General features: G+C 52.1%; 1 protein-coding gene across 4 annotated transcripts in view; it reads left to right on the forward strand.

The window, feature by feature from the left end:
* Positions 1-26,101, forward strand: part of Ephb2 (EPH receptor B2) — a 184,793-nt gene that overhangs the window by 156,187 nt on the left and 2,505 nt on the right. Inside the window, exons 6-15 of one of the 4 annotated variants that reach the window (XM_050155797.1) lie at positions 2,521-2,645; positions 9,863-10,028; positions 12,081-12,189; positions 12,986-13,053; positions 20,246-20,368; positions 20,824-21,071; positions 21,954-22,169; positions 22,672-22,821; positions 24,141-24,334; positions 25,864-26,019. In XM_050155797.1, coding sequence (XP_050011754.1) covers positions 2,521-2,645; positions 9,863-10,028; positions 12,081-12,189; positions 12,986-13,053; positions 20,246-20,368; positions 20,824-21,071; positions 21,954-22,169; positions 22,672-22,821; positions 24,141-24,334; positions 25,864-26,019 — 1,555 coding nt within the window. The remainder of the gene's footprint in view (positions 1-2,520; positions 2,646-9,862; positions 10,029-12,080; positions 12,190-12,985; positions 13,054-20,245; positions 20,369-20,823; positions 21,072-21,953; positions 22,170-22,671; positions 22,822-24,140; positions 24,335-25,863; positions 26,020-26,101) is intronic. The other 3 variants (XM_050155803.1, XM_050155809.1, XM_050155818.1) reach the window with 3 other exon arrangements.

Below are 26,101 nucleotides of genomic sequence, written 5' to 3' on the forward strand. Positions count from 1 at the left end.
CCGGCTGATAATTGAAAATACCAGAATTCCCTGATGTCCAACTTCCAGGGTAACCCGACCCAGGGTGGGCGCGGCGGCAGGAGGGGCCCCGGACAGCTTCCAGCCTGTCCCTTTTCTCACTTCTAATCCTTGGATTCCGAGAGAGAGGCCAGCCCCCGGCCTGCCTTGATCATCTTCCCGGCAGATGCCGCCTCCTCGCCATGCCTGGGTCACGGGGCTTAGGGGCTCAGAGCCCAGGATCTGCCTGAAACCCAAGCCTGCTGCGACCCAGACCCCTCAAGCCTGTGGTACCCGCCATGCCTGGAGGGGGGCAGATTGGCTTTGAGTCTACAGTCTGGAGCATAAGGTGTCCTCACAAGCCCTTGCAGGCTTCCCTCGTCTGCCTGTCTCACTGGAGGGAGGAATCTGGGGTACACTGCTTGCTATGCGTGTCCTTGGGCATGTTTCTTCACCCTCCCACCCCCCAACTTCATTTCCTCCTCTAATGAGTGGGTATAATTTAATGCCCAACTCACAGACGACATGCGTGTTAACTGAGTTAGCCGATGAAAAATGACCGTGTGGGTAACCAGGACCTCGTCTGGGTGGGCATCATGGGCTCACAGGGTCCCCAAGAAAGTGAGCTGGGTGGACAGAGGAGCAGGCAGTTACACCCCAGGGCCTTCAGGACAAGGCCAGACTCCAAAGGCTGGGCCCACGTGCTTCAGCGACATGGTTCCCACCCCACTAGAGAGGCCAGTCTGTGACTTGCAGCTAAAGGGACTGTGAAGAGAGTGTGGCCTGGGCATGGTCTGTGAAAGGACCTGATGACTGGACCAGGTGTCCCTCCAGGGCTCAGCTGCTAGGGACCCGCCTCCTGCTGTGTGACCTTGGGCAGACCACTTCTCCTCTCTGAGAAAGCTCTGTTTCCTAGCAAAGTCAGCTTCACCTGGCAGCAGCTTAGGAGTCCGGGTTCGAAGGTTTGCAAGGTCAACATTCGGGGGTGGGTAGGCAGTGTGAGGCATAGCCAGGACTTCCTGTTACACTGGAGGGGTAAACAACAAGACCCATTCTACCACTCGGCCTTGCAGTCGGGAGTAAACTGGAGGTTCCAGAAGCAGCATCCGGGGCCCTGGCTCCAGTCTGGATTCTCTGGTTCCTCTTTACAGAACCTCGTGTGGTGCTGGCCTAGGGGACAGGGGCAGGGGAGCTTACCGGGCAGAAAGAAGCACATTTTCTGCCGTGAGTCTGTATGGCTCTGACTGGCCGGGTGGAGAGGCTTCCCTCTGGAAGGATCCTAGCATTCCCAGGAGGTCTTCTTACCTGCTCAGCCTTCACACACCCATCCCCTCCATATATACAGTGACCCTACTGCACACGACAGGGGTGTGGAAGCTGGGGCTCCTAGAGGTGAAAGACCCTGCCCAGGCCACAGGTCAGCGAGTGGTGGGGGAGTGAGCAGAACTGGAGTTCCGAGAACCGTACTCGGGACTCAGTCACACTGGCCTCTTGGCTGAGGGGTCTGGGGAAACAGGCAGAGTGCTGGAGCAGCCTGGCCAGAGGACAGTCTGGGGGAGACGAGGCAGAATGGAAATAGTTAAGTCAGCTCCAAAGTCAGAGGCCCCTGAGCTCCCAAAGGACTAAGCCGGGCTGGTGCCCAGTACAGCCAAAGCCCCGGGAAGCAAGATAGGACCTGGGAGAAGTGTTAGCATCAGTGGTCAAAAATCTCTTTGTTGGCCTGGATGGGAAATCTGCCCATCACAGCGCCAGGAAAGAGGTTAGGAGACATTTCCTCTGCCCTGTGAGACCTCAGTCCCCCGTGGGACCACAAACCCAGGCCAGAGAGGCACTTTGGAACCCAGGCGTGGATGGGCCCCCTCTAGGAAGAGCAGGGCTCTTGAAGATCTCCTGCCCTGGTCCCTACTACTATGTACCCCCTTCCGCAGGGTCCCTGTGACACACTGCAGGTGCAGCGTGCCCTGGTGGAGGAGGCAAGAACCAAACTAGAGTGCTAAGAACGAAAGGACCAGAGAATGGCATTGACGTGGGCTCGGCGCCTGGCTTTCTTGAGGTCTTTGTTTCCATGCATACAAAACGAAGAAACGGGACTAAATAATTTGTGACAGCCCTTCCAGCACTGAGCACAGCCCACTCCACATCCCCCTCTTAACCCCCTTGCTGAGAACACAGAGATTGCTGGTGGGCTGGGGTTCGTAGATTGACTATTTGATGGACTTGGTTGAGGGTAAGGTTCTTGTGGCAGACACCTGACTGGTTCAACATGTATGAAAAATGGCAGTTAGTGTGTTTACCGTACCGCCTCTAGTTCTGGCACACTGTCATCGCCCTGAGAGAAACCCCAGCTCCTACCACAGTCCAGCACCCCCTATCGGTCCTTTCTCTGGTCCCTGACCCCCACCGCCCTGCTTTCTGTACCCGCCCCTCATTGGTCTCACAGTTCCCTACCTACCCAGGCCCTTCTCCAGTAAGCCACACTTCCTCATGCCTATTTTGACCCCTGACCTCTGACCTCTCTTACAGCACCATCAGCCGTGTCCATCATGCATCAGGTGAGCCGCACCGTGGACAGCATCACCCTGTCGTGGTCCCAGCCAGACCAGCCCAACGGTGTGATCCTGGATTACGAACTACAATATTATGAGAAGGTATCTGTGTCCCCACCTGCCCCGACTCCCCAAGAGTTCCTCTCCCAATGTCAGCCTAGAGGTCCAGTTCCCGCCAGCCTCAGGATCAGGCTGCCTGGCTCTTTATTGCCTCTACTGCCCCTGCTGTGAAGTCTTGGGCAGGTGCCTTGACCTCTCTGAGTCTCACTGTTCTGGTCCAGGGGACCAGCAAACTATCTGAATGACATGCCACACTCGATCCTTTTGCTATCAAGACCTCTTTGGACTTGACCTCAGAGATCCTGAGGTTGTAATAAACTGTTGTTTAAAAAAAAAAAGAAAGAAAAGAAAAACAGTAATAAAAAACTGTACTTAGTGATAATAACTGGCCTTCACCTACTAAAAGCACCTGTGTAGTGGTGAACTCCTAGGGACTACAGGTGCCTCTGGGAAAGATGGCCTTCTGTTTAAACTAAGGTATCAGTGACGAATAGGAGGTCCACAGTTGAGGGTGCACCCACAGTGAGCCGACAGCAGACAAGAGGGTTCTTCATAAAGGCTGAGAGAAGAAAGCTACTCTGGGTCTGCTGTGGCGCTGTCTGCACATAGGCACCTTGGGCTGGCTGCATGGGGAGATCTCTCCCTGACCCTTTAAAACAGTTTCAGGGATCTGTGGCTGGAAGCCACGCATGCACGGAAGACTAATCAGCCAGAACCCATTTGAATCCTCAGGCAGGTGTCCTTTCTCCTCTGAGCTTCCATTTCCACATGGATGGGTCGGAGAGAAGTCTGGCACTCCACAGGGACCATGAGGAGAAAGAGAGGAGGCAGGAACCAGCGCCAGGCACATCCCTGGCCTCCCTGCTCCCCTGCTCTGCCTCCTACAGGGTGGCCTAATACTTCAGGGCAGTACCACATGGGACCAGAGAGTGTGGGGGCCACACACTACAGGGCTGAAAGAGTGGACATAATGGTTGGCCTCCCATACGGATAAACACCAGAGGCCCCGTGACCTGCTCCTTTGACTGGTAACCTCTCTTCCTTGTATGCGGAGAGACCACAAGGACCCCAGGGAAAGGAGACATAGGAAACGAGACGTAGACTTCTGTTCAGACAAAGGTGTCAGTGACTGATAGGAAGTCCTTCGTTGGGGGTGAGCCCACAGGGAGCAAGAAGAGGATGGGGAGTTGTACCATCAAGGCTCAGAGAAGACAGCTGGAGATAGTGACAGTTGAGTCCACTGAAGCCCACTTTCTGAGACCTCACCTAGCCCTAGCACCCCATCAGCTTCTGGGGTAGCTGATATCTTCTGTCACACACTAGCCTGGCCTCTCATTCAAGTGCTCCTAGTCACTGGCTTCTTTGTATGTCCAGGAGGTCAGGGCCTCCTCTCGGTGGCCATCACCTTCTCCCCAGAGCCCTGAACCAGAAGCCGAGAGACAGATAGGTGGGTTGGTGAAGTATGAACCTATCATCATTGTGCCCAGTCACTGCAACCAGCTGTCTCCCCCAGAGAGACCTGCACACCCATGATTCCCTCTTCTCCCCTACACCCCAGCTTTTGACCTCTCCATCACATCCTTCCCCCTCTGGTCTCACATATCTGCCTGTCAACATCTTTGGGGGTACCACAGAAGCACCGCCATCGCTACCATCGGCGACCATCTTCCCACAGTCTTTGCCTCTTCTCTGGAAAGCCCGCATGCTGGCAGCAGGGGCCCTGGTCTCCCGAGGGTGTGGATGATGAATGAGAGCATTGTGTGGATGAAGCAGAGAGTGAGGGATGGAATCTGTGAATGAAACAAGAACCAGAGGCAGGCTGGCTGCTTGGGCCAGTCACTTCCTGCCCCTCGCCATCCTGTCCAGCCCCAGTTCATCCTCTGGTGTCTCAGCACAAACGTCTTGACCTTCTCTGGGAAGCCTTCGCTAGGGCCAACATTTCACCTTCTCTCCGCCCCCTGCTGATAGCACTGAGCACCTAGTGAACTCAGCGAGAGTGAGACTTTAGCTCTGCCGCATCCCACCGCCTAGCACACAGTAGGTGCTCCGTGGGTGTCAGTAGATGCTCTGTGGGTGCCAGTAAGTGCTCCGTGGGTGCCTATTGGATATGTTGGGGAAGGGGCCACTGATGGCCCTGAGTGTCTCTACTGAGTAAAGCAGTCCTGCATCTCACTGGGTCCTGAAGTACTTTGAAGGGGCTGCCGGCCTGGGGAACTGGTCCAGGAAGCTTTGCCTGCAAAGGCCAGTGTCTCTGCTCCCTCCAGCAGGGCAACTTAGCAACTAAATTTTTTTTTTAAGAAAAGAAAGAAAAAGGGGGAAAAACTAATTAAGAAGCTTTGTGATTAAATGAAAAAGTATTTTTCCCCAAAGATCAGAGCGGAAATGAGGAATCCCAGTGCAGTCCCGACTGCGACCCATTTCCTATCGCAACAGGCACGCCTGGGAGCCTGGCAGCGGTGTGAGCTGGGGTACCACTGCTCTACTTTCTTGGGGGCTAGATGGCTCCACAGCAGCCAAGTGGCCGCCTAGCCACTTCTCATAGTCCTCACTGTGTGCAGGGCACACCAAACCATCGCCACAGTCATCCTCAGGCCCTAAAGGAAGGAGAAACCGAGGCACAGAGACACGATGGCCTATCAACACTCCATGCTGAGTGGCAGAGAAAGGATTCGGCCTCCATCTCTCTTTCTCAGTCTTCCTGGTGCTCCTGCCTCCCAGTTTTCTCCCAAGGTCACTTCTGAGGTGACCAGCGACATGCAGATAGGCCCAGGTCCCCTTCTGTTAGCCCCTCTGCTCAGAGCCTGGGGTGTATGTGCCACCAAAGGCCAACCACTGGGCCATTTGAGTTCCACCGTCACCAGCTGATTCTGGCTGCAGGCCGTCTGGGAAAGAACAAAGGCTGAGACACTAATAGTCACGTGCGGTGTCCGCCTCAGAAGGGCCAGCAAAGGTCTCAGGGGTGAGAGGTATCTGAGAGTGGCTCACAGTCTTGGCATGAGTGAGGGAGGCCTGTATCCTGGACATTTGAGCTGAGGCTTGAAAGCTGAGAGAATTTAACAGAGAGATGTGTGCGTGATGAAGGCAGTTATTCAGACAGCGGGGGCACAGCAGGCTCAAAGGCCCTGGGGCAGAGCCGAGCAGCTGCTTTAGGAGAACAGAGAAATGATCTCAGATCTCAACAAGAACAACAGGGCTCGAGAGAGAGTGCACGCCACAGGGGAGCGTTTGGAAAGGGAGGCCGGCTGGGGCGTGTCCCGCCTTCCAGGCCTGGTGAGTCTGGATTTGATTTAGGGTGTGATAGAAGGTTCTGGAATGCTGGGATCTGACTCCAGTTGTGTTAAAGATCTATCCATCCACTGTGTGGAGAATAGAATAGCCTGGGGGAGGGGGGCTCAGAGACGTTTGAGACACCAAGTGAGAAACAGTGACTGCTTGAGTTGGGAGAAGGCTGGCAGCAGAGTGGGTGAGAGATGGCAGGTTTAGACATTTGAATGCCCAGGTCCCCCAGGGACTTGACAGGATGGCCCTGGGGATGGTGCTGGTTCCAGAGGCAGGGGATTTGCAGTTGTAGGTGTGGCACTTGCCAAGGAGGCTTAGGATGCCCTCAAGCATGTACCAGGGTCAGTAGAAGCAGAGGGTGCAGCCTGGGATCATTCAGGACCCAAGAAGAGGCAGGAGTAACTCATGGTGGTATCAGGGCAGCAAGGTCAGCTTCTTCTCTGATGTCCAGCCTTCTAGCATCACCTGGAAAGGGCGGCCAGGTTGCAATAGTGAGACGGATATTTGGCAAGCTGTGGCATCTAGGGTCTGCCCTGTGCCCACAATCTATTCCTTTCTGGAAGGCTCCAGAACTTTGTAGAACAAACACTGGGCCTCCCCCACCACCACCACCACCACCAGAGGGCCACCCCTACCTTCTCCACTCCTCTGTCTCCAGAAAGGCCCTTTAGGAATGACAGTAACTCTCAGGTCTCTTTAGCTTGGCATTTCCCCTGGTCCGCTGGGACCTGCTGCCTTCCCGTTGCCTGAGGCCGCTGGATAAATGGGCAGCAGGCTCACTGCACACCGCGCCTTTCCATCCGTCCAGTGTCCCTGGGGAGGTGGCCTCCTTTAGCAGCTTCCCAGAGCCCATGGGTTCGTGCTCTCCACAGCTGGGAGCAGAATCACTGGACGATGCAGGGGCCCTGACATCTGTGTCAATGTCAATCAGCAGCAATGTCCAGTCAGTAGCTGAGAGAGGCGAGCACTCCAGACAGTGAACAAGGACGGAGGACGGGATGAACTGTCCAGCTGGGTTTGATGAAATGGAACAGGATCTGTCCAGGGAAGTCTGGGCATCACTCATCTCAGCCTTCCTTTACCTGTTTTGTGAACGTCAGCAAGGATATGCTAGCTAACGGCAGCGTTGACGACAGTGGCCTTGAGAGCTGACATTTACAGAGTTACTGTGCACAGTGACCCTATCTGTGTGCTAAAAGCTCTAGCCGTATTCTGTGGGATCTCCACAGTCACGTGAAGGTTAACCCACTGCTGTTACCTTCCTTCACAAATGAGAAGGCCAAGGCTGCAGAAAAGCAGCCACGGTGGCACGTGCCTGTAATCCCAACACTCTGGAGGTAGAAGCAGAGGGATCAGGAGTTCGAGGTCACATTCTCAGATATGTAGTGAGCCCAGCCTGGGTTGTGTGAGTCTGGCTCAACAAAATGGAAAGGGAGGGAGGAAACAAGCAAGCAGGCCGGCTGGCTGGGGTCTGGTTCTATCTAGTGGCCCTGGTAGGCTTTCCTGCATTTCTCCCACCACCCGGTAATACCCAGCCAATGGTGCTGCAGAGAAAAGGCTAGACCAATACAGTCTGCCTGGCATCTCCATGAGCCATGTACTTCCTGATCTATTCTAGAGGCTTGGAATTTATTGCTCCATTTTCTGGATTGGCACACCAAGCCTCAGGGAAGCAAAAGGTCCATCCTGAGAAGACACTGTAACTAAATAGAGGAGAAACTTGGTATTTAAAACAGCATCTGGTACCATCTCCATCCTGTGCCTGGCTTTAGGGATGCAATCTGGTTCCTTACTGCCTGCCCCCTGGGGGAAACCTATGACACCAAGATTACATCTCTTGTCCTCATATCGTCAGGAATTCAAACCCCAAGTGTCCCTAAAGTGACGCCCACCCAGAAGGTGAACTCCAACCTTTGTGCTGGAGCAGATATCATGTTGCACAGCGGCACCTACTGGCCAGTATTGGAATTGCGTCCTAGGTTGGCCGTGCATAACCATAAGGTGCACCTACTGTGTACTGAGAGGGGAATCTAGAGATAGACTGTGTGGCCCTTGCCTTCAGGAAACCCACATGCTCAGAGAAGATAGGCACATGCATCAGAACAATAGAAGAGGTTTCTCACCCAATACTTCCTTCTGGGACATCCAAAAGGTCCCCATCAGAGTTAGCATTTGTGCTGAGCCTTGAGCAGCTGGATGGAGGAAGAAAGAACACTTGAGAATGGGGAACCTGGTCAAGAGCCTAGTGTCCAAGGAAGGGGGGGGTCACCTGATAAAACCCAGTAGGGGGTGTGCGTCTTGGTGGTAGAACATTCTCTTAGCCTGTCTGAGGCTATGGGCCCCATCCACAGAAATAAATAAAAATATGGGGCCCAAGATTAAATTTGAATGAAGGAAATTTTAATGTAGCCCCCCTCAAATAGAGCATAGGATATAGTTATATTACAACACGGGGGCTGGAGAGACTGTTCATTTGGTAAAGTGCTTGCCATGCAAGCTTGTGGACCTGAGTTCAGTTCCCAGCATCCGGGTTAAAATAAACAATCAAAAACAAAAACAGGCACAATTATATGGGACACGTACCTGATCCACCTGTGTGGCCGGGTGTCTTTGTCTTAGATAAGATCCAGAGCTCTGAGGCTGGGGATTACCCCTCAGCTTCCTATGGGACCCTAACACCCAGCCAAGGCCCCATATAAGGAAAGTGCTTGGGGAAGGTGTTCAGCTTCCTATGGGACCCTAACACCCAGCCAAGGCCCCATATAAGGAAAGTGCTTGGGGAAGGTGTATCAGGCAGCTGGCAGATGTGTAAGTAAATGTGCACCACTTGAGTCTAGCCCTGCCACATCTGCAATCCCACCACTCAGCTGGATCAGGTTCTCAGGTTGCCTGGGGCAACACCCAGGAAGTCAGAATAGTGGTACTCAAAGTCCTGGGCACTAGCAGTGTCTCCATGTGGAGCCCAGTTTGGAGCCCCACAGCAGCCACTAGCCAGTATGTGTGAACTTGAATGTCATTGTCCCTCTCCAAGCCTTGGTTCTTACCTCCCCCTAGGGTGCTAAGACCAACCAAGCAGAGAATCTTCTGCAAAACCCATCAAAGCAATGGGGTGAGGATCAGCTGCTATAGTGCCTGCCTGAAACACAAAGAACCCACAGAAAACCAGGCATGGTGGTGCACATCCATAAGCCCAGCACTTGGGAGGTTGAAGTAGGAAGATCAAAGTCAGTTATCCTCTACTACATATCAAGCTCAAAGCTAGCCTGGGCTACATGAGGCCCCATCTCAAAACAAACAAGAAGGCCCAGGGCAGAGTCAGATGCAGAAGTGATGAATGGGTCTCCCCACTGCAGCTTTCAAGAACTTCGTCTAGTCTTTAGAGTTTGCGCACAGTGGCCACTCAGCCTTTGTGTATTAGTCAGCTCTTGCTGGGATAATGCTGCAAAACAAGCAGTCCCACAAACACCATGGCATACAACAAGAGGTAGCTACTTTTCTTCCTTTTGCGTCTGTGAGTTAAATGGCCCTCGTTGGATCAAGGTCTTCACACATCTTTTGTTCTGGAACCAGCTACAATTCTCTGGTTCTGGAACCTGGTTCAAGCCCCTTTTCTGGCAGATGGTGGGATCATGGAAGCCGAGCCAGACCATCAGACACATGCAAAGTCTGCACCATGCTCATTCCATGCCTACTAGAGTGTTCACACGGCCAAAGCAGGTTACCTGTCCAGATCCAAGACAGAAAGATCATACAATTGCTTCCATGAGAAGCATTCTTTCTTAACTCATTTATTTTAGTTTTTTAATTGTTTTTTTGAGCTATATATGTTTCTCTGCTCCCCATGGGAAGCATTCTTGAGTTACTCAGCACAGGCTTGACTGGGTAAACCTACCACCAGAGAGGGCCTACCCCAAGGAGCAGCAGAAGACAGTAGGCTCCATACGCTCCTGCTCTCTTTAACCGTCTTTTCTGTTCCCCAGCAGGAGCTCAGTGAGTACAACGCCACAGCCATAAAAAGCCCCACCAACACGGTCACCGTGCAGGGACTCAAAGCCGGCGCCATCTATGTCTTCCAGGTGCGGGCACGCACCGTTGCAGGCTATGGGCGCTACAGCGGCAAGATGTACTTCCAAACCATGACAGAAGGTGAGTCGAGAGCACCAAGCACCAGCCCCCTAATCAGTGAACAAAGGCACAAATGTGAGACTCCATTCCTAGGAAGCCTGTGCCAACCACAAAGCAGCCACCTCCCTTGCTCCCAGATGTGAACCTCTATGCATGGCACAAACTGCACAGCTAGCCATAGAGCCTGGAGTTCTGTGGCAAGGTCCCTACTTCTCTATTACCACAGATCAGCAAGACTCTTTCATCTTCTGGGATGCTTAAGAGGTCAGACCTACTTTGCAAATCCATGCTAATTGAATCCTTTTCTTTCCCTGCTCTGGATTTTTATCTATAAAACAAAAGAGCATTGTGCTTAATTGAGATAATGAACATTGTACCCATTTATAATTCTAGCAAATTGCAATGAGACTGAGAATTCCAAAACCCCATCTAAGCTCAACAGAAAGAAGTGCTGGGATCAATTAGTAATGTCTGCCCTGGACAAAGGAATGGGTCTATGTGCTATGTTTGTTTTCCAGTCTTGGATTATATGGTTTCTGAGTACCTTTTTCTGCTTTAATAATCTTGAGGAATGGTAGATTATAAAGGTGTGGACTTCTGAAGAAAGACAGATTGGATCCCACTTCTCGGTTGGCCCTAATTGTGTAGCTGAAAACAAGGCCCCTAATCTCTCCTGGCCCTGTCCTTTCATCCATAAGAGATGATAACTATGTTACCATCATCATCAAGAACATCAAACATGGGCTGGAGAGATGGCTCAGTGGTTAAGAACACTGCCTGCTCTTCTAGAGGTCCTGAGTTCGATTCCCAGCAACCACATGGTGACTCACAACCACCTGTAATGAAATCTGGTTCCCTCTTCTGGTCTGCAGGCATGCATGCAGGCAGAATACTGTACACACAATAAATAAATAAGTCTTTTTTTAAAAAAAAAAAAAGAACATCAAACATATATAGGTCTCAGGGACCTAGCTCAGAATTGGTTTGAGGACATAGATATTAAGAATAGTATACTTTCCATGGGCCTGTCACCAGCCAGCCAAGTTCTAGGACAACACATTCTTACGGTTAGATTTCAGTGTCGAGTCTTAGCTTCCAGCCTTGGAACATGGGCGTTGGCTCTCATCTGGCTAAACCGTCCAGAGGTTCTTGGATGACCCTAACTTCTTGTCCTGCTGTAGAGCCTTTCCTGTATGTTCACCTGTCTTCCAACACTTGCCTCCTCTGCCCTCTGCCCTTTCCTCAGTGTCAGATGAGCTCACTGGCAAGGCACTGGGCACCATCCCAAGACCCCTTTATTAACTCCACAATTCTGTTCCTGCTGTATACCAGGCCGTGTGCAGGCACTGAGAGCCCAAAATGACCTCACCCCCTGACCTTGACAACTCCTCTTCTTACTAATACTGTGGAGGAGGGTGCTGGGGTAGCTGGCACCCGCCCAGCCGATGCCAAGTGCATCTGTGCACTGTCCGTCACATCCCAGCCTCGGGGCCGGCAGCTGAGCTCACATGCTGGCTCTGACCTCTTCTTTCCTGGGTCGCCTCAAGCCTGTTCTGACCTCCACAAGCTTGGTTTCCTCAAGCATGAGAAACCACTGTAGGGAGCGTATCACAGGGCTGTTACGGACGTCTCTGTGAGTGACCCTGAGAACAGTAATAGGAGTCCAAGCTTGTTGAGTGTTCACTGTGAACCATGGATTGTCATAGATTTACCCACAATCCTGTGGGGTGAGAACTGTCAGTCTCCCCATTATTCAGCTGGTAGACTGCTTGCCCAGCATGGTCAGGGATTCCTGCCCAGGGAGCCGGGTCCCAGCCATTCTCGCGTATTACCATGTCAGCGTGGGAGTGCAGGGGTCCCTGTGCCCATTTTATAGATGAAGAGGTGAGGATTGAAGCCAGTCGTAGGCTTATTCCTTCTCACGTCTCATTTCCTGCTCAATATGAGGCAGTTGCTCGATTGGAAGCAAGAGGGGAGTCTTTGGGGTGACCTCAGAGACCGTCATGGTGGAGGGTGGAGGCAGGGTCAGGCCCCCCCGACCAGACGGAAATAACCACTGCACTGTCTATGCAGCCGAGTACCAGACCAGCATCAAGGAGAAGCTGCCCCTCATCGTCGGCTCCTCCGCTGCTGGCTTAGTCTTCCTCATCGCTGTGGTCGTCATTGCCATCGTATGTAACAGGTGGGTGGCAGCTTCTGGGCCTGGTCTTCAGCCATAGTCGGGAGCAAATGGAGACTTCCTGACAGCCACTGGCGGCAGGGAGAGGCTCCAGTAGGCCAGGATACCTTAGGTGACCGCCAACCATCCATACAGTAGCATCAGCTGCTGTCCAGACAAGTACACGGACAGGGTTGCACACGGAAGCATTTCAGCAGTGAGGACCATTTCAGAACAGTGGGCAAGATGCTGGCAGGAAGCTTGGAGCCGTGGGGATGGTGAAGGAAGATGCCATTCATTCCAGGCAGAGGCTGAAGTGATGAAAAGATGGAGGGGCTGGGCACGGGTGGGGGTGGCAAGGCAGAGACAGGAGGAAGGAGCCAATCCCTGATGGCTATAGGACAGGATGCCAAGATGCTTCCTGCCTAAAGAGCTCCCCCTAACCCCACTTCCCAACCGAGGGCCAGAGTAAGCTCAGGCGGACAGGAGGACAGACAGACAGACAGGCAGGCAGACAGACAGAGCTCCTGGTTTTAGTGGGGTCAGAAGCCACAACCAGAATCTGAGGACTTCGCGTCTACCTTAAAGGGACTTGGCTGCAGTAAGGACGGAGGGACAGAGTGAGCCCGGGTCTGAGGAGGGAGAAATGGGAAGGGGAAGAGGGATGAGGTAAAAGCAGACAAAGGACAGGCCTAGACACCACCACCTCCAACAAGGAAGTGGCCTTAAAGGCTTGCCCACCCTCTCTCCCTATCACCCACTGTGGCTCCCACCCCCCTGGGTGCCTCCAGGTGGCTCCAGCCCTTTGCTCTTGTTCCAGAAGACGGGGGTTTGAGCGCGCCGACTCAGAGTACACCGACAAGCTGCAGCACTACACCAGCGGCCACAGTACGTACCCACCCTGGGGCCCTCCTCTGCCATTTCCACTTCCACGGAGACCCCGCCAGCTGCTGCCGCCCCTCCTCCTCCTCCTCCTCCTCCTACTTCTTCTCCTTCGAGATTTACTCGTGTTTAAATACGTGTGTGTGTGTGTGTGTGTGTGCATGAGTATATGCATCTGTGTGCGCGTATGAGCCATGAAGGGGTGGGGTGTCTGTGGGATGTACACCAACCTATGCCCACACAGAGGACATCACATCCCTTGGAACTAGAGTGACAGGTGCTTGTGGGACGCCTGGCTTGTTACATGGGTGCTGGGATCCGAACTCCAGTCCTCATACCTGAGTCGTCTCTCCTGCCCCTCTCTAAGGCCAAGGAGGTCCTGGATGTGCCAGGCTGCCTCTGACTTTTTGGCTCTGGCAGCTGCCGTTCCATGTGCACTTCCTGTGAGGACCCCATCATGCACCACCACCATCTTTCCCTTACTCCATCTATTCTGATCTTAGCCCTCACCTGAGCCAGTACCACCCATCTTACCAGACACTGTCCTAACTCTTGCCTGGTCTCCCTGCAGATGTAGCAGGTCTTCTCCAGATCTAAACATGTCTTCCTGGCACTAACAGGTCACCAGTACATAGTGGTACCACACATGAGTGAGCTATGTGGGGAGAGGGACCCAGAGCTGGGGGGTGTGTATGGGCTTAAGTGGAGGGTTAAGCGAGGGCCTTATTGATGGTGTTTCATTTGAACCAAGGCACAAAGGGATTAGGAGAATGGGCTGATCAGCTATCTCCAGGGAAGAGCATAACAGGCCAGGGAACTAGCCAGCGAGAACGCTGCAGGCCAGGGGAATAGCCAATCAGAACACTGCAGGGTAGGGGGTTAGCCAGAAGCTTGTAGGTAAAACAGGCTTGGCTAGAATGGAGTGGGGTAGGAATGGGGGGTGAGAGTGGTTGTCAATCATGTAGAACTTTGGCTTTTCCTCTAAGTGAAGTGGGAAGCTCCAGCAAGTTCCGATCTGGGGACTGACTGTCTGTTACAGTCCCAGCAAAGGCTGTTGGCTGTTGACTGTCCTGGAAGTCACTCCGTAGACCAGGCTGGTCTTGAACTCACAGAGATCCTCCTGCCTCTGCCTCCTCAGTGCTGGGATTAAAGGCGTGCGCCACCACCGCCTGGCTTGAAAATTTTAAAATAGACCCCAGGATTTGTTCAGAAATCAATATTCTTTAATACTGAGTTTTTGTTCCCTGCCCTGAACTCTCGGAGCTACACAAGATGTGTCCCGGATCCCGTGTCCCACTCCAACAGCCCTACACAGCCAAGGTGAAGGAGAATGTGGAGAGGCAGAAGTGTGTGACTGGCTGGGGGTCACCAATGCAGACTCAGATTTCCCAGCCATCAGCATGTGCTGAGTGGGGACCAAGTTCTGGGATGTCTGGATGTGGAACCAGAGGGGCTAATATTATTTCTCATCTCTGCTGTGCCACTGGCCAGTGTAGTAGGGAGCGGTGGGCTGTGTTCCTTGACCTGGGGAAAAACACTGAGCCTCTCTAAGTCTTGGTATACTTCTGTAGACCATAGAAAGAGTGATGATGGGTCCTTCGGATGAATCCGTGGATCTTAGCATAATAATAGTGTCCTTATAATAGTAACATTTCATAAAAGCCAAGTCTACTTTACATGAGGCAACAATTATTTGTTGCTTTCTGTTTGCCAAATGCTCTGCTAAGTCCTTTAGAAAATTCCTCCGGGGCTATGGAAATGGCTCACTAAGTACATGTAATGAGACATGAGAACCTGATTTGATCCCCAGAACCTGTGAGGGAAAAGAGCCAAGCCTGGTGGTACCCGATTGTAATCCCAGCACTTGCAGGGGGAAGGGGGATAGGTGGATTTCTGGAGCTCACTGGCCAGCCAGCCTAGCCTAACCTGCACATTCCAGTGAGGAACTCTGTCTCAGAAAACCCAAGGTGCGTGGTTCTTGAGAAATGACACTCAAGGTTGTCCTTTGGTGTGTGCACATCAAAGGCATGAGCCACCGCTGCCTGGCTGAAGTTGCTATTTTTGTAAGTTAGACACAGGCAGATGCTAACGCTGATAGTATTTTACCTGACAGGATTATTGAAAGGGATGACTGGGTTTTAAACTGCCAACTTTATAGAACAGATTCATACCCAATAAATGTACACTGAATGTTTATGCAGCAAGTGTCTATTAAGTATCTGCTGTATACCGGCTTCACACTCATGGTCAAGCAAACACACTACTACAGCAAGGGCTTCTGACCTGGGATTAGACCATGGGAGCTTGCCGTGGCCTGTGAACTCCAGTATTGCATGTGGAATATGGGAGTGTACACAACCGTGGGAATCCTTCTCCAAGGGGCAGAACTGTGTGTGGCTTTCACCAGATTCTCAAAGGTGTTCATGACCCTAAATGAGAAGAAGGTTCATAAGTGAATCACTGGGATTTTACCGTAAGCATTCGTTGAGTGCCTGCGATATACCAGTCCTGGGAATTGAGCTGGAACAAGACAGAATTGCCTCTGCCTTCCTGGCGGAGAGGGGAGAAGGTAAAATGCCCCAGGCACCAGAGAGTTCAAGAAAGGGGATGCAGGGAGCTGTGACACTGGGGTCATAGATTGACAGTGGAGAAAGGGCTGTGGTACCTAAGGAAGGCCACAGCCACTTCTGGAGAAGTCCAGTCCGGCTTCACAGAGGAGATGGCGTTTGATATGGTCTCAGGGAGGAAGAGGAGGTGCCCTGAGGGGGTGAGAACAGCATGACCTCAGAAGCAAGAAGGGCTGAGATGTACCTGGAGCCCCTAGGAAAGGATCTGTATTAGCTAGTGTCTTCAGTCTGCTGTCTGCTGCTGTCACAAAACACCTGAGGCTGCATCGGGTGTAAAGAAAGGAGGTTAATCAAGCTCTCAATCCATTGTTCTGCTGAAGGCCCTGCGGTGGAGGGTTTCGTGGCAGGAGCCTGTGTGACAGGGAGAAGCCACATAGAAGGACCAGTAGGAGGACTGGGTTTGTTCTTTAATCTCTTGGAAGAACTAACTAGTCTCCCTGACCCCACAAACCTGCCTCCATTTCTCCCCAGGGTTGTGCTCTGGTGATTTGTCTCTTAAAGGACACACCACCTCACATGCCATGCTGAGAACTAAGCCTCATCATACATATAGACCTGCTAAGGAACAGACATTATCCAAACCTGAGCAGAGGGCTGAGTGAGGCAGTGCCAAGCAGAGGTGCTTGCCTTTGTCCTCCTGTCTCCCCAGCCCCAACCCCACAATCCTGACATGCTCCCTGCTAAGGCTGGGATGGCCTCTGGCTGCTGTCCATAAAGGTGCTGACATTTACTGAGAGTCTCCTTTGCTCCTGGAGTGACCTCATTCCTGCCCTCCCTGCCCAGCTGGCCTGTCAGAAAGGATCTCCGGGAGTTGTGCTAAAACTCAAGAAGCTGAAAGTCAGGTCCCATGACCCATGGTATTGTGTCTGAGCAAAAATGGCTTCTCCTGGCTCTGAGGAGGCTGACTTGGAAGGAAGGAGATGCGTCTCATATGCCAGGTTAGGGGAGCCTATGCCAGGGCCAGCAGGAGTGAGAATCATGACAAAGAACTATCCTGGAGGCTGGAGCAGTGGCTTAGCAGTTAAGGGCACCGGCTGCCCTTGCGCAGGCTCAGGTTGTGCAGTACCCACATAGCAGCTCACACTGTAACTCCAGTTCCAGGGATCCAATGTCCTCTTCTGGCTTCCACTGGCACTGCATACGTGGGGTGCACAAACTTAACATGCAGGCACAAAACACTCATACCTATAAAATAATGTTTTTAGTAAAACAGAACCATACTTGAGGTCTGGGCATCTATAGCTCTGTCTTAGAGCATTTGCTGAGCATGTAAAAGGGATGCAAGGCCCTGGGTTCAATCCCCAGTCCCATAAATAAAAGAGAATCAACCTTGGGACTGGAGAGATGTCTCTGCAGTTAAGAGCACTTGCTGCTCCTCCAGACATCCAGGAGTTCAGTTCCCAGTACCCACATCAGGTGGCTCACAGCTGTCTGTAACTCCAGCTCCAAGGAATACAATACCTCTGGCACCTGCAGGCACGTGCCATATTTGGATGCATTCACCTACACGTAATTAAAAATAATAAGTACCTTTTAAAAATTAAGAAGAAAAAGAATCACACCTATGCTCAAAGCTGAAAGACCTGGGGGCCCTGAGATACGCGACCTTGGCCTGAGTGCTTGACTTCGTGGAGCTGAAGTTCTGTCTCCCAGCTCCTGAGAGGATGAGGGGGAGGTAAGAAAATACATGCACAGAGCCTGGCACAGTGTCAGGCTCAGATAAAGGCTCAGCGAGTAACAGCTGCTGCTACCATAATTCATCTTTGTTGCCTGGATCCTCCGTTCTCCCGACTTGGAGCATCTATTGTGTGCAGAGTTCTGAGATGTGTGCCAGGGAGAGAGCAATGAGACGAGAGCCTGTGCCCAGCTCTCCTCCCAGGCCCTCGCTCTTGGCTGATGCTTCTTATTGTCTTTGTGAAATCTTGGGCTCCTATACAACTCTACTGAAAGTTTTGTAGCATATGGCCAGAAGAACATTGTGTGTATGTGTGCATATGCGTTGGGGTATGTGCCCATGAGTGCAGGTGCCTGTGGAGGCCAGAAGAGGGCACCAGATTTGCTGGAGCTGGAGATAGGAATGGTTTTGAGCCACCCAACATGGGTGCTAGAGACCAAACTTGGGTCCCCTGCAAGAGCAGTGTGCACCCGCAACTGCTGAGCCATCTCTCCAGTCCCATAAGTTTCTTATTTAAAAACAGTGTATGTGTGTGTAATGTGCATGTGTGTAAATGCAGGACCATACACGCCACAGTGTATGTATAGAGGATGGAGAATAACCTTAGATGTTGGGCTTTGTTTTCTACTTTGAAGCAATCTCTTGTTTTTCCACAGCATGCTCCACACTGGTTAACCCCTGAGCTTCCAGGGAGTTTCCTATCCGTTCCTGTCCCTTCCTACCATCTCCATATCGAAGTGCTGGGATTATAGATGCTGCTGGATCCAGCACTTGTACCCACTGAGCCACCTCCCCATCCCCATTTATAACATTCCGCAGCTGAAAAATCTAGTCATGTATACTCAGTGATGGATTTTTCAAGACTATTTTATTTTTTGTCATATTTATTACCATAATTCTGGACTTTGTACGTTTCTTTTTTAAAATAATGTGGCTCAGTTCTGTCCTTCAGTTTTTATTTGTTATTATGGTGTATATATAGATGAGTATGTTTAAGCATTGATGTGCACATATATACGTGTGGAGATCAGAGGGCGAGGTTTTGGCCTCAGCTCTGTCCTCCCTCCTCACTGAGGCAGGACCTCTCGTGTTGCTCCAGCCATGTTGCAGGCTCCACAGACTTCCAGGCGATTCCCTTTTCTCTACCGCCTGTCTCTCCTTGAGAGAACTGGAATTAGTGGTGTTTACCACCATGTCTGGCTTTTTGTTTTTACTTTCTTAACATCGTTTCCAGAAATTAAACTCTGGTTGTCACGCTCATGCAGCAAGCAGTTTTACCCACTGAGTGAGTCCTCTTGCCAACTCATGAATTACTATTTTAATTCAAAAACAAGTCAGTAATAATTATACTTTATTCCTGGGGGTCTTTGGGCATCTAAGAACATATCCAGGGGCTGCCAAAAGGCTCATAGACTCAGTTTGTAACCCCTGACTGAAAGGGCCAAGTGAGAACATGTATGCACACATGAACTTGCATGCACCACACAAGAATACACACACAGTCACAACCATAACTAATGTATTAGAGCTAGGGCTGGCCATATGCTGAGATGTTTCATTTTTATGGGTCTCTTCTAGTGCTCCACCCTGCATCCCTGGTATAAAATCAGTGAGCATGTCTGAGTGCCAATAAAACTTTACTGGTCACACAAGCAGAAGGGCCTGGACGCCCAGATTCATGGGCTGTCTGAAGTAGAAGCAGAGAACAGCCATCATATAGTTCCAGGGTCACACAGCTGAGCTGGGTTGGTGGCCTATGAGGAGGGCCCAGGGGCTCCAGCTTCCAGCATGGAGGAGAATGGGAGTGGGGAGCTGGGAGCCCAGACGAAGGCCTGGGTGTCGGGATACCAAGTCGGAAGGGGAAGACAGCCTGATAGCCCTCCTTCCGTCACAGCAGTTTAGTGACTCATGGCGGGTCAGAAGGGGACTTTGCTGCCCAGACTGTTCAGATTCTCTCTCTGAATCCACACATAAACATTGATAGCAGGTCAGGAATGAAATGAGGGTGTCCTGAATCTGGCTTCAGGCTGCTCACCAAGGAGTCCAGGGATCCAGAAAGGCTTGAGCCTCAGCTAGTGAGGATACAGGGGTGTAGGATACCCAAGATGTGGTGAGTGAGGCACCCACGGGCTCATGGACCTGGCTGTAAGTGTGCATGTGCGTGTGCGCGTGAATGTGTGTGTTTGTGTATTGTGGTGTATTTGTTAATATGAGCATGTGTGCTTGTTCGTATAGATGTATGCATGTTTGTGAGTGCTAAGGTTAGTGTCAAGCTGCCTACCTTTATCTAGGGGGACAGAGTCTCACCGAAACTGAAGCTCATCAGTTTGACTAAGTTAGCTGCTGTTGAGCTTCAGGGATCCACCCACCTCCATCCACGTGCCCCAAACCCCAATGCTGGGATTACATGATCATACTCCTGCCCTGGCTTTAACGTGGGTACCAGAGTTCTGAACTCAGGTCCTTGTGCTTGTGTGGTAGGCTCACCACTGAGCCATCTTCCAAGCCCTCTTTTCGTTTACGACTTCCTCTTTCTTGTTCTTGCACCTGGATTCTGTATCACAGGACCGCAAACCTATCCAGCCTTTAATTCTATGCCGTTATCAAAACCAGACGCCGCTAGTCGATCCCAAAGCCTTTTAGCTGCTCCAGAAAGCTATTAGTGATCTGTGATCTTGGAACAAGACTAGAACCTATTTGTCCTTTTTCTGATCTCCATCCCCACCCCGCACCTTTCTACTTGCTGCCCATCAACTCAGTGAGACCTAGATGGGTCAGGTGAATTCAGAAGGGGGCCATATAGGAGCATCCTTCCCCGGGGGGGACTACCTGCCATTTTTCCATGTGTGCACCTCTGGAGCCTGCCCATGTAACCCAGCCTGGTCTTGTCCCCCAGTGACCCCAGGCATGAAGATATATATTGACCCCTTCACCTATGAAGACCCTAATGAGGCAGTGCGGGAGTTTGCCAAGGAAATCGACATCTCCTGTGTCAAGATTGAGCAGGTGATTGGAGCAGGTAGGTAGCAAATGCCTCAAGGTACCATGGCTTTGGCCATGGGTGGGCGATCACAGTGTAACCCTGAAATTGATGATAAGTTGAAGATAAGGGACACAAAGGACCCTCAGAAGTCATCCTGTAAAACCACCATATGCATAGAGGGGAAACTGAGGTTGGCATGAGGCACAGCAAGTTGGAGGTTAAACTGGATCTGGAGCCTAGCTCTCTCCTTTCCACCATGGTCTTGTCCCCAGCTCCTCAAGTCTCCCCATGTCCTCATCCTGATACCTCAGGGCAGCCATGAAGGACCCACTTTCCCAAAGGTGGCTGGGCCTGTTCTAGGTCCTACATTCACAACGGGATCCTGTGTTTGCTAGAATGAGGTCATAACGCACCTATAATGGGAGTGGCAGGCCACAGGGAGGTAACACTTCCCACATGACACTATGTCTGTCTCAATGTGTCTATCCCAGGGGAGTTTGGTGAGGTCTGCAGTGGCCATCTGAAGCTGCCAGGCAAGAGAGAGATCTTTGTAGCCATCAAAACCCTCAAGTCGGGCTACACGGAGAAGCAGCGCCGGGATTTCCTAAGTGAGGCATCCATCATGGGCCAGTTCGACCACCCCAATGTCATCCACTTGGAGGGGGTCGTCACCAAGAGCACACCTGTCATGATCATCACTGAGTTCATGGAGAATGGCTCACTGGATTCCTTCCTTCGGGTATGGAGAGCCCCAGGGGTGTGAGCAGGGTAGGAAAAGGCCGCTGGGCATAACTTCGTTGGATTCCGAGAAAGCGCTAGGCCAGGAGTAGCTTACTAGTCACTACCATTCATTGTCTTACCCTGACAGGCACTGTTAATCAATCCCAGAGCTTCCTCTCACTCAGAAGCAATCTCAGAGTCCTTAATGTGTTTCCCTGGGAAGCCCAGGCATTCCCTCAGGGTTGTACCACATGAGGTGCCTGCCTGTCCATGCTCAAGAAGCATTCTCATGACACAGCAGAATAGAGTTCAGAGAGAAGAAGCATTAGCCCAGGGTCAGAGGGCCAAAGGGAGAGCTACAGCAAGGGCTGTTGACACCCATCCAAGGGTGTTCTGTAGACCTTGTAGCTCCCCCAAGTTGCACAGGATAAAGGAGACAAATCAAAGCAAAAGGCCAACAGATGAATCCCCTCGGGACAGCGCAGTCAGCCATCAAGACAAGAGAGCGCTGGCCTGGGTGTCGGGAGTGTGCCACTGAGCCAGCTGTCACTCAGCAAATGTTGATGAAGTTGGTCCCAGCACCAGCTTACTGTTTAAATCAGCGCAGCCCTAAGGGATGTGTGTCACTTCTACCCTGTTTAACAGGTGAGCCAGTTAGACTCAGAGAGTAGGTCATGTGTCTAAGCTTGCAGGAACAGGGTCAATCTACACACGCTTACTCCAAGGCTAGTATTCTCCCTACCATCCTCAAGTTGGCCTCTCCTAGGCCACGCTGAGGTTCCTGGGTATCTGAGTCTTTCCCGTGGCGTGTACAGAGGTGGCAGACAGCTGCCTTTGTGAGCAGTTCCAGAGCGCTGACACTTGCTCTTCCATCCACTCTATTTTCCGCCTTCCCCCCCAGCAAAATGATGGGCAGTTCACAGTCATCCAGCTGGTAGGCATGCTGCGGGGCATCGCAGCTGGCATGAAGTACCTAGCAGACATGAACTATGTGCACCGGGACCTCGCTGCACGCAACATCCTCGTCAACAGCAACCTGGTTTGCAAGGTGTCCGACTTCGGGCTCTCGCGCTTCCTCGAGGATGACACCTCTGACCCCACCTATACCAGCGCTCTGGTAAGAGGACAGCAAGGGTCCCTGGGCATAGCCACTTCTCCAAGCTGTGTGTATCCACCGACCTGCCCAGGCCAAGCCTTCACTGGGCCCTGGAGACAGGAAGGGACACACAGAAAAACTCCTGGGCTCTTGGGTCGCCTGGGCTGCAGAAGCAGGGAGATGGTGAACGAAGAGAGTGAAGGACTGGGCGCCAGAACATGGCCTGGGAAGGCAAGAGAGACATGAGCACACCGTGGAATCTGGGGAATCAGGAACTCTCTGAGAACCAGGGAAAGACTTTCTGGGGACTCAAGGATGAAAAGGTGGACTCCAGATGGCAGTGTGGGGAAAGGCATTTCCAGCAGAGGAAGCAGCGTATACGAATGTGGTTGAAAAAAACTGAGGAGTTTGGAAAACAATGAGTTTCTTCCTGGGCTCTGAAAGAGCACAATGTGGGGAATATAGAGAGAAGAGATCAGACAGGTCACCATTCCCCCCATCAACCTCTTCTCTCTGTTCCCAGGGTGGGAAGATCCCCATCCGCTGGACAGCGCCGGAAGCCATTCAGTACCGGAAATTCACCTCAGCCAGCGATGTGTGGAGCTATGGCATCGTCATGTGGGAGGTGATGTCCTACGGGGAGCGGCCCTACTGGGACATGACCAACCAGGACGTAAGTCTCCGGGATGTGGGCAGGGTTTTCCTGGGCCTCCAGATTGAGGAGGGCAAGTCCAGGGCTCCCAGGCAGATGAACCTGGACTGTCAAAGAGGATCGTGGGAGGTCCACCTGCTCAACCACCAATAGGCGAATCCTCAGCATGTGGGAGCAGCCAGGCCCAAAGAGCCATGCTGCCGTGTGTGTGTGTGTGTGTGTGTGTGTGTGTGTGTGTGTGTGTGTATGCGCGCACGCTTGCTAAAGTGTCGTGGTACATGTGTAAAAACCAGAGGACACTCTGTGGGTATCAGTTCTCTGCTTCCACCATGCAGGTTCTGAGTTCTTGGTAGCAAGTGCCTTTACCTGCTAAGCCGTCTCATTGGCCCCGAGATGACTTTTCAGAGAATCAGCCGCAAGCATCATGGATTGTTATGGTCAGGTGCCAAAGTGTAGAACACAAGTGTCAAGCCTTGTGGGCGTGGAGGCCAGGACAGTCAGGACAAGGTCAGCCAAGAAGTCTCCACAGAACCAGTAGCCCTCGGAGAGCGAGGGCCTGCAGTGGGAAGAACGGCTCTCGCAGAGGTGTAGAGGCCAGGATGAGAAGCAGGGTCGGGAGCTTGGAGCAGAAACTCGGTCAGAAAGGGTAGCGAGGCTTTGTGTGGGTCAGCTGTCTATCATAACGAGCTGCCTGAAACGGTCACCTTAAAAGGAAGAAAGGTTTGTTTGAGCTCACAGTTTCGGTCTATCTAGTTCGCCCATCTCTTTGAGGACCATACGTGACGGTGGAAATGTAAGGGAAGCTGCTTGTTTCATAGCAACAGGAAGCAAGGAGAATGGAGAAGAAGGGACCAGCATCCCAGTGTCCCCCTCTTGGCATGCCTCCAGTGGTTTATCTTCCTCCCGCTGGGCCCCATCCTAGAAGAGTTACCACCCTCACGTAGGTCCCCAAGCTGAGGACCAAACCTTTAGCACATGGGTTTTTGAGTAACATTGAGATCCATACTGTAGCAGGCTTCAGGGGAGCAGTGTGAAGTCTCCCCAGGGATTTTCATTCACACAAATACCCTAGAAGGATGAGGCTCCTTGAAGGGGAAATTTGTTAAGCTGTGGTCAAGTTCCATTAGAAGAATCTTATCTTCATGGTGGTAGAGGGGCCAGGACTTGACACAGGAGACAGACAGGCAGTGGATGGTGGGAACCCATGGTGGAACCCAAGGCAGTCTTAGGAGCTCAAGGAGTCCCCATGGGTCAGGTCTGCAATGCTCCAGGGATAAATGTTCCTGGCTAAAGTCCTCACCCCAGCCATCCAGCCCCACTCCGCCTCTGCCATTCCCCAGGTGATCAACGCCATAGAACAGGACTACCGGCTACCTCCGCCCATGGACTGCCCGAGCGCCCTGCACCAGCTCATGCTGGACTGCTGGCAGAAGGACCGCAACCATCGGCCCAAGTTTGGCCAGATTGTCAACACGCTGGACAAGATGATCCGAAACCCCAACAGCCTCAAAGCCATGGCGCCCCTGTCCTCTGGGTATGGCTGCCCTGGTCCCAGCCTTGTCTCCAAGCCCTTGCTTCTGGGTGTGATCCACTTTAGCCCCACCCATCTCCTCTGGGTGCTATCTGGGCCCTACCCGGTGACAGTCTGGGGTGGTGGAGGAAGACCCTTGTAAAGCAGGGTCGGAGGGGACAGCATTTAGGAAGCACTGCCTACCGTCTGGAGTCTCGGTGGTGACTGGCTGTGTTCAACACAGATTCCTCTAACTGTTCTTTCTTCCTCTCCACACCCAGCATGCATTTGTGCCCTCGTTGGAACAGGTACAAATGCACACACACACACACACAACCACTTGTGCAAAGTCCTTCGTGCACAGAGTGAGGCACAGCACTCATGATTGGTCTCACAGACACACACACACACACACGCTCTCAGAGCCACATAGCCACCAGTGCACACATGCCCCCCTTCAGAAGGCCGTACCCACCACATACATGTCCCCAGAATGGAAATAGCAGCTCAGCCCCAGGACAGGGTTCAGGGATCCTGGGACTTCCTTTCTGCGGTCCCAGGATATGCTCCATTAGGCTTGCCTCATTATTGCCTTCCAGAGGTGGCTATTACAAGGTCAGGTGGCTGCTGACCCTGCTCAGTCTTACTCTCTGGAACCCAAGGACAGCTATCATACAGGTCATATGACTTTCATGGGTCACATAGCTGCTGGTCCCAGTAACAGGGACCCTCAGTCCCATGGGGTTTAGCGGGAGAGTGTGCAACCACGTACCCTTCCACCAGGGCCAGCCAAACCTAGATTCCTTGAGTCAAAGTCCGTCTGTGGCCATGAGGTCTTTGTACTAACTTCCACCTGTTGACCCTGACCCTGACCCTATGTCAGTCATTCTTCTCTCTAGAGCAGTGGTTCTCAATCTTCCTAATGCTGCGACCCTTTAATACAGTTCCTCGTGTGGTGAGCCCCCCAACCGAATTATTTTACAACTGTAATTTTGCTACTGTTATGAATTATAGCGTCAATATCGGTGTTTTCCGATGATCTTAGGTGACCCCTGTGAAAGGACTGTTAAACCCAAAGGGGTCACAACCCATAGGTTGAGAACTGTTGTTCTAGATGAAGCCCCTGATCCCTTCCCCTCATGAGAGCTGTGCAAGCCTTGCCCACCCAGAGGCTGTCCCCATCAGCTCTGAGCCTTGTCCGCATGTGGTAGATCTGATGATGTGGTCCGTATGCTGGAAGCACGTACCAAGGTCAGAGAAAGAGGAAGACAGGCTCTAGGGGAGGAAGCAGGGACTAGCTGGCACCATCGCCCAACCGAAGGCCCTCCTATAAGTGGGGATTCCCAGAGCCTTCCCCAGGTTCCCAGGTTCCTCCGGCACTCAGATACACCCTTATACAAGTCCTGACTCATGTCCATATTCCGCATAAACACCTACACACACTCACCTGTGTTTACACAATGATACCCACACGGGTACCACACGCATTCCTATCCTCCACCTGGCTATAAGTGTGTGCCCTGACCATCCCCTGTCCCCTTCCCCTCCCCCAGCATCAACCTGCCTCTGCTGGACCGAACGATCCCTGACTACACCAGTTTTAACACGGTGGATGAGTGGCTGGAAGCCATCAAGATGGGACAGTACAAGGAGAGCTTCGCCAATGCCGGCTTCACCTCCTTTGACGTTGTATCTCAGATGATGATGGAGTAAGTGCCTAGCGACCTCCGCCCATTGCTGTTGACACCCACTCCCCACCCTCCACCCCAGCAGCCAGACATGAGGCACGGC

The sequence above is a fragment of the Alexandromys fortis genome, unplaced genomic scaffold (genome assembly GCF_014885135.2).
Source record: "Alexandromys fortis isolate MF-2015 unplaced genomic scaffold, M_Fortis_MF-2015_v1.1 scaffold_26, whole genome shotgun sequence".
Taxonomy (NCBI): Eukaryota; Metazoa; Chordata; class Mammalia; order Rodentia; family Cricetidae; genus Alexandromys; species Alexandromys fortis.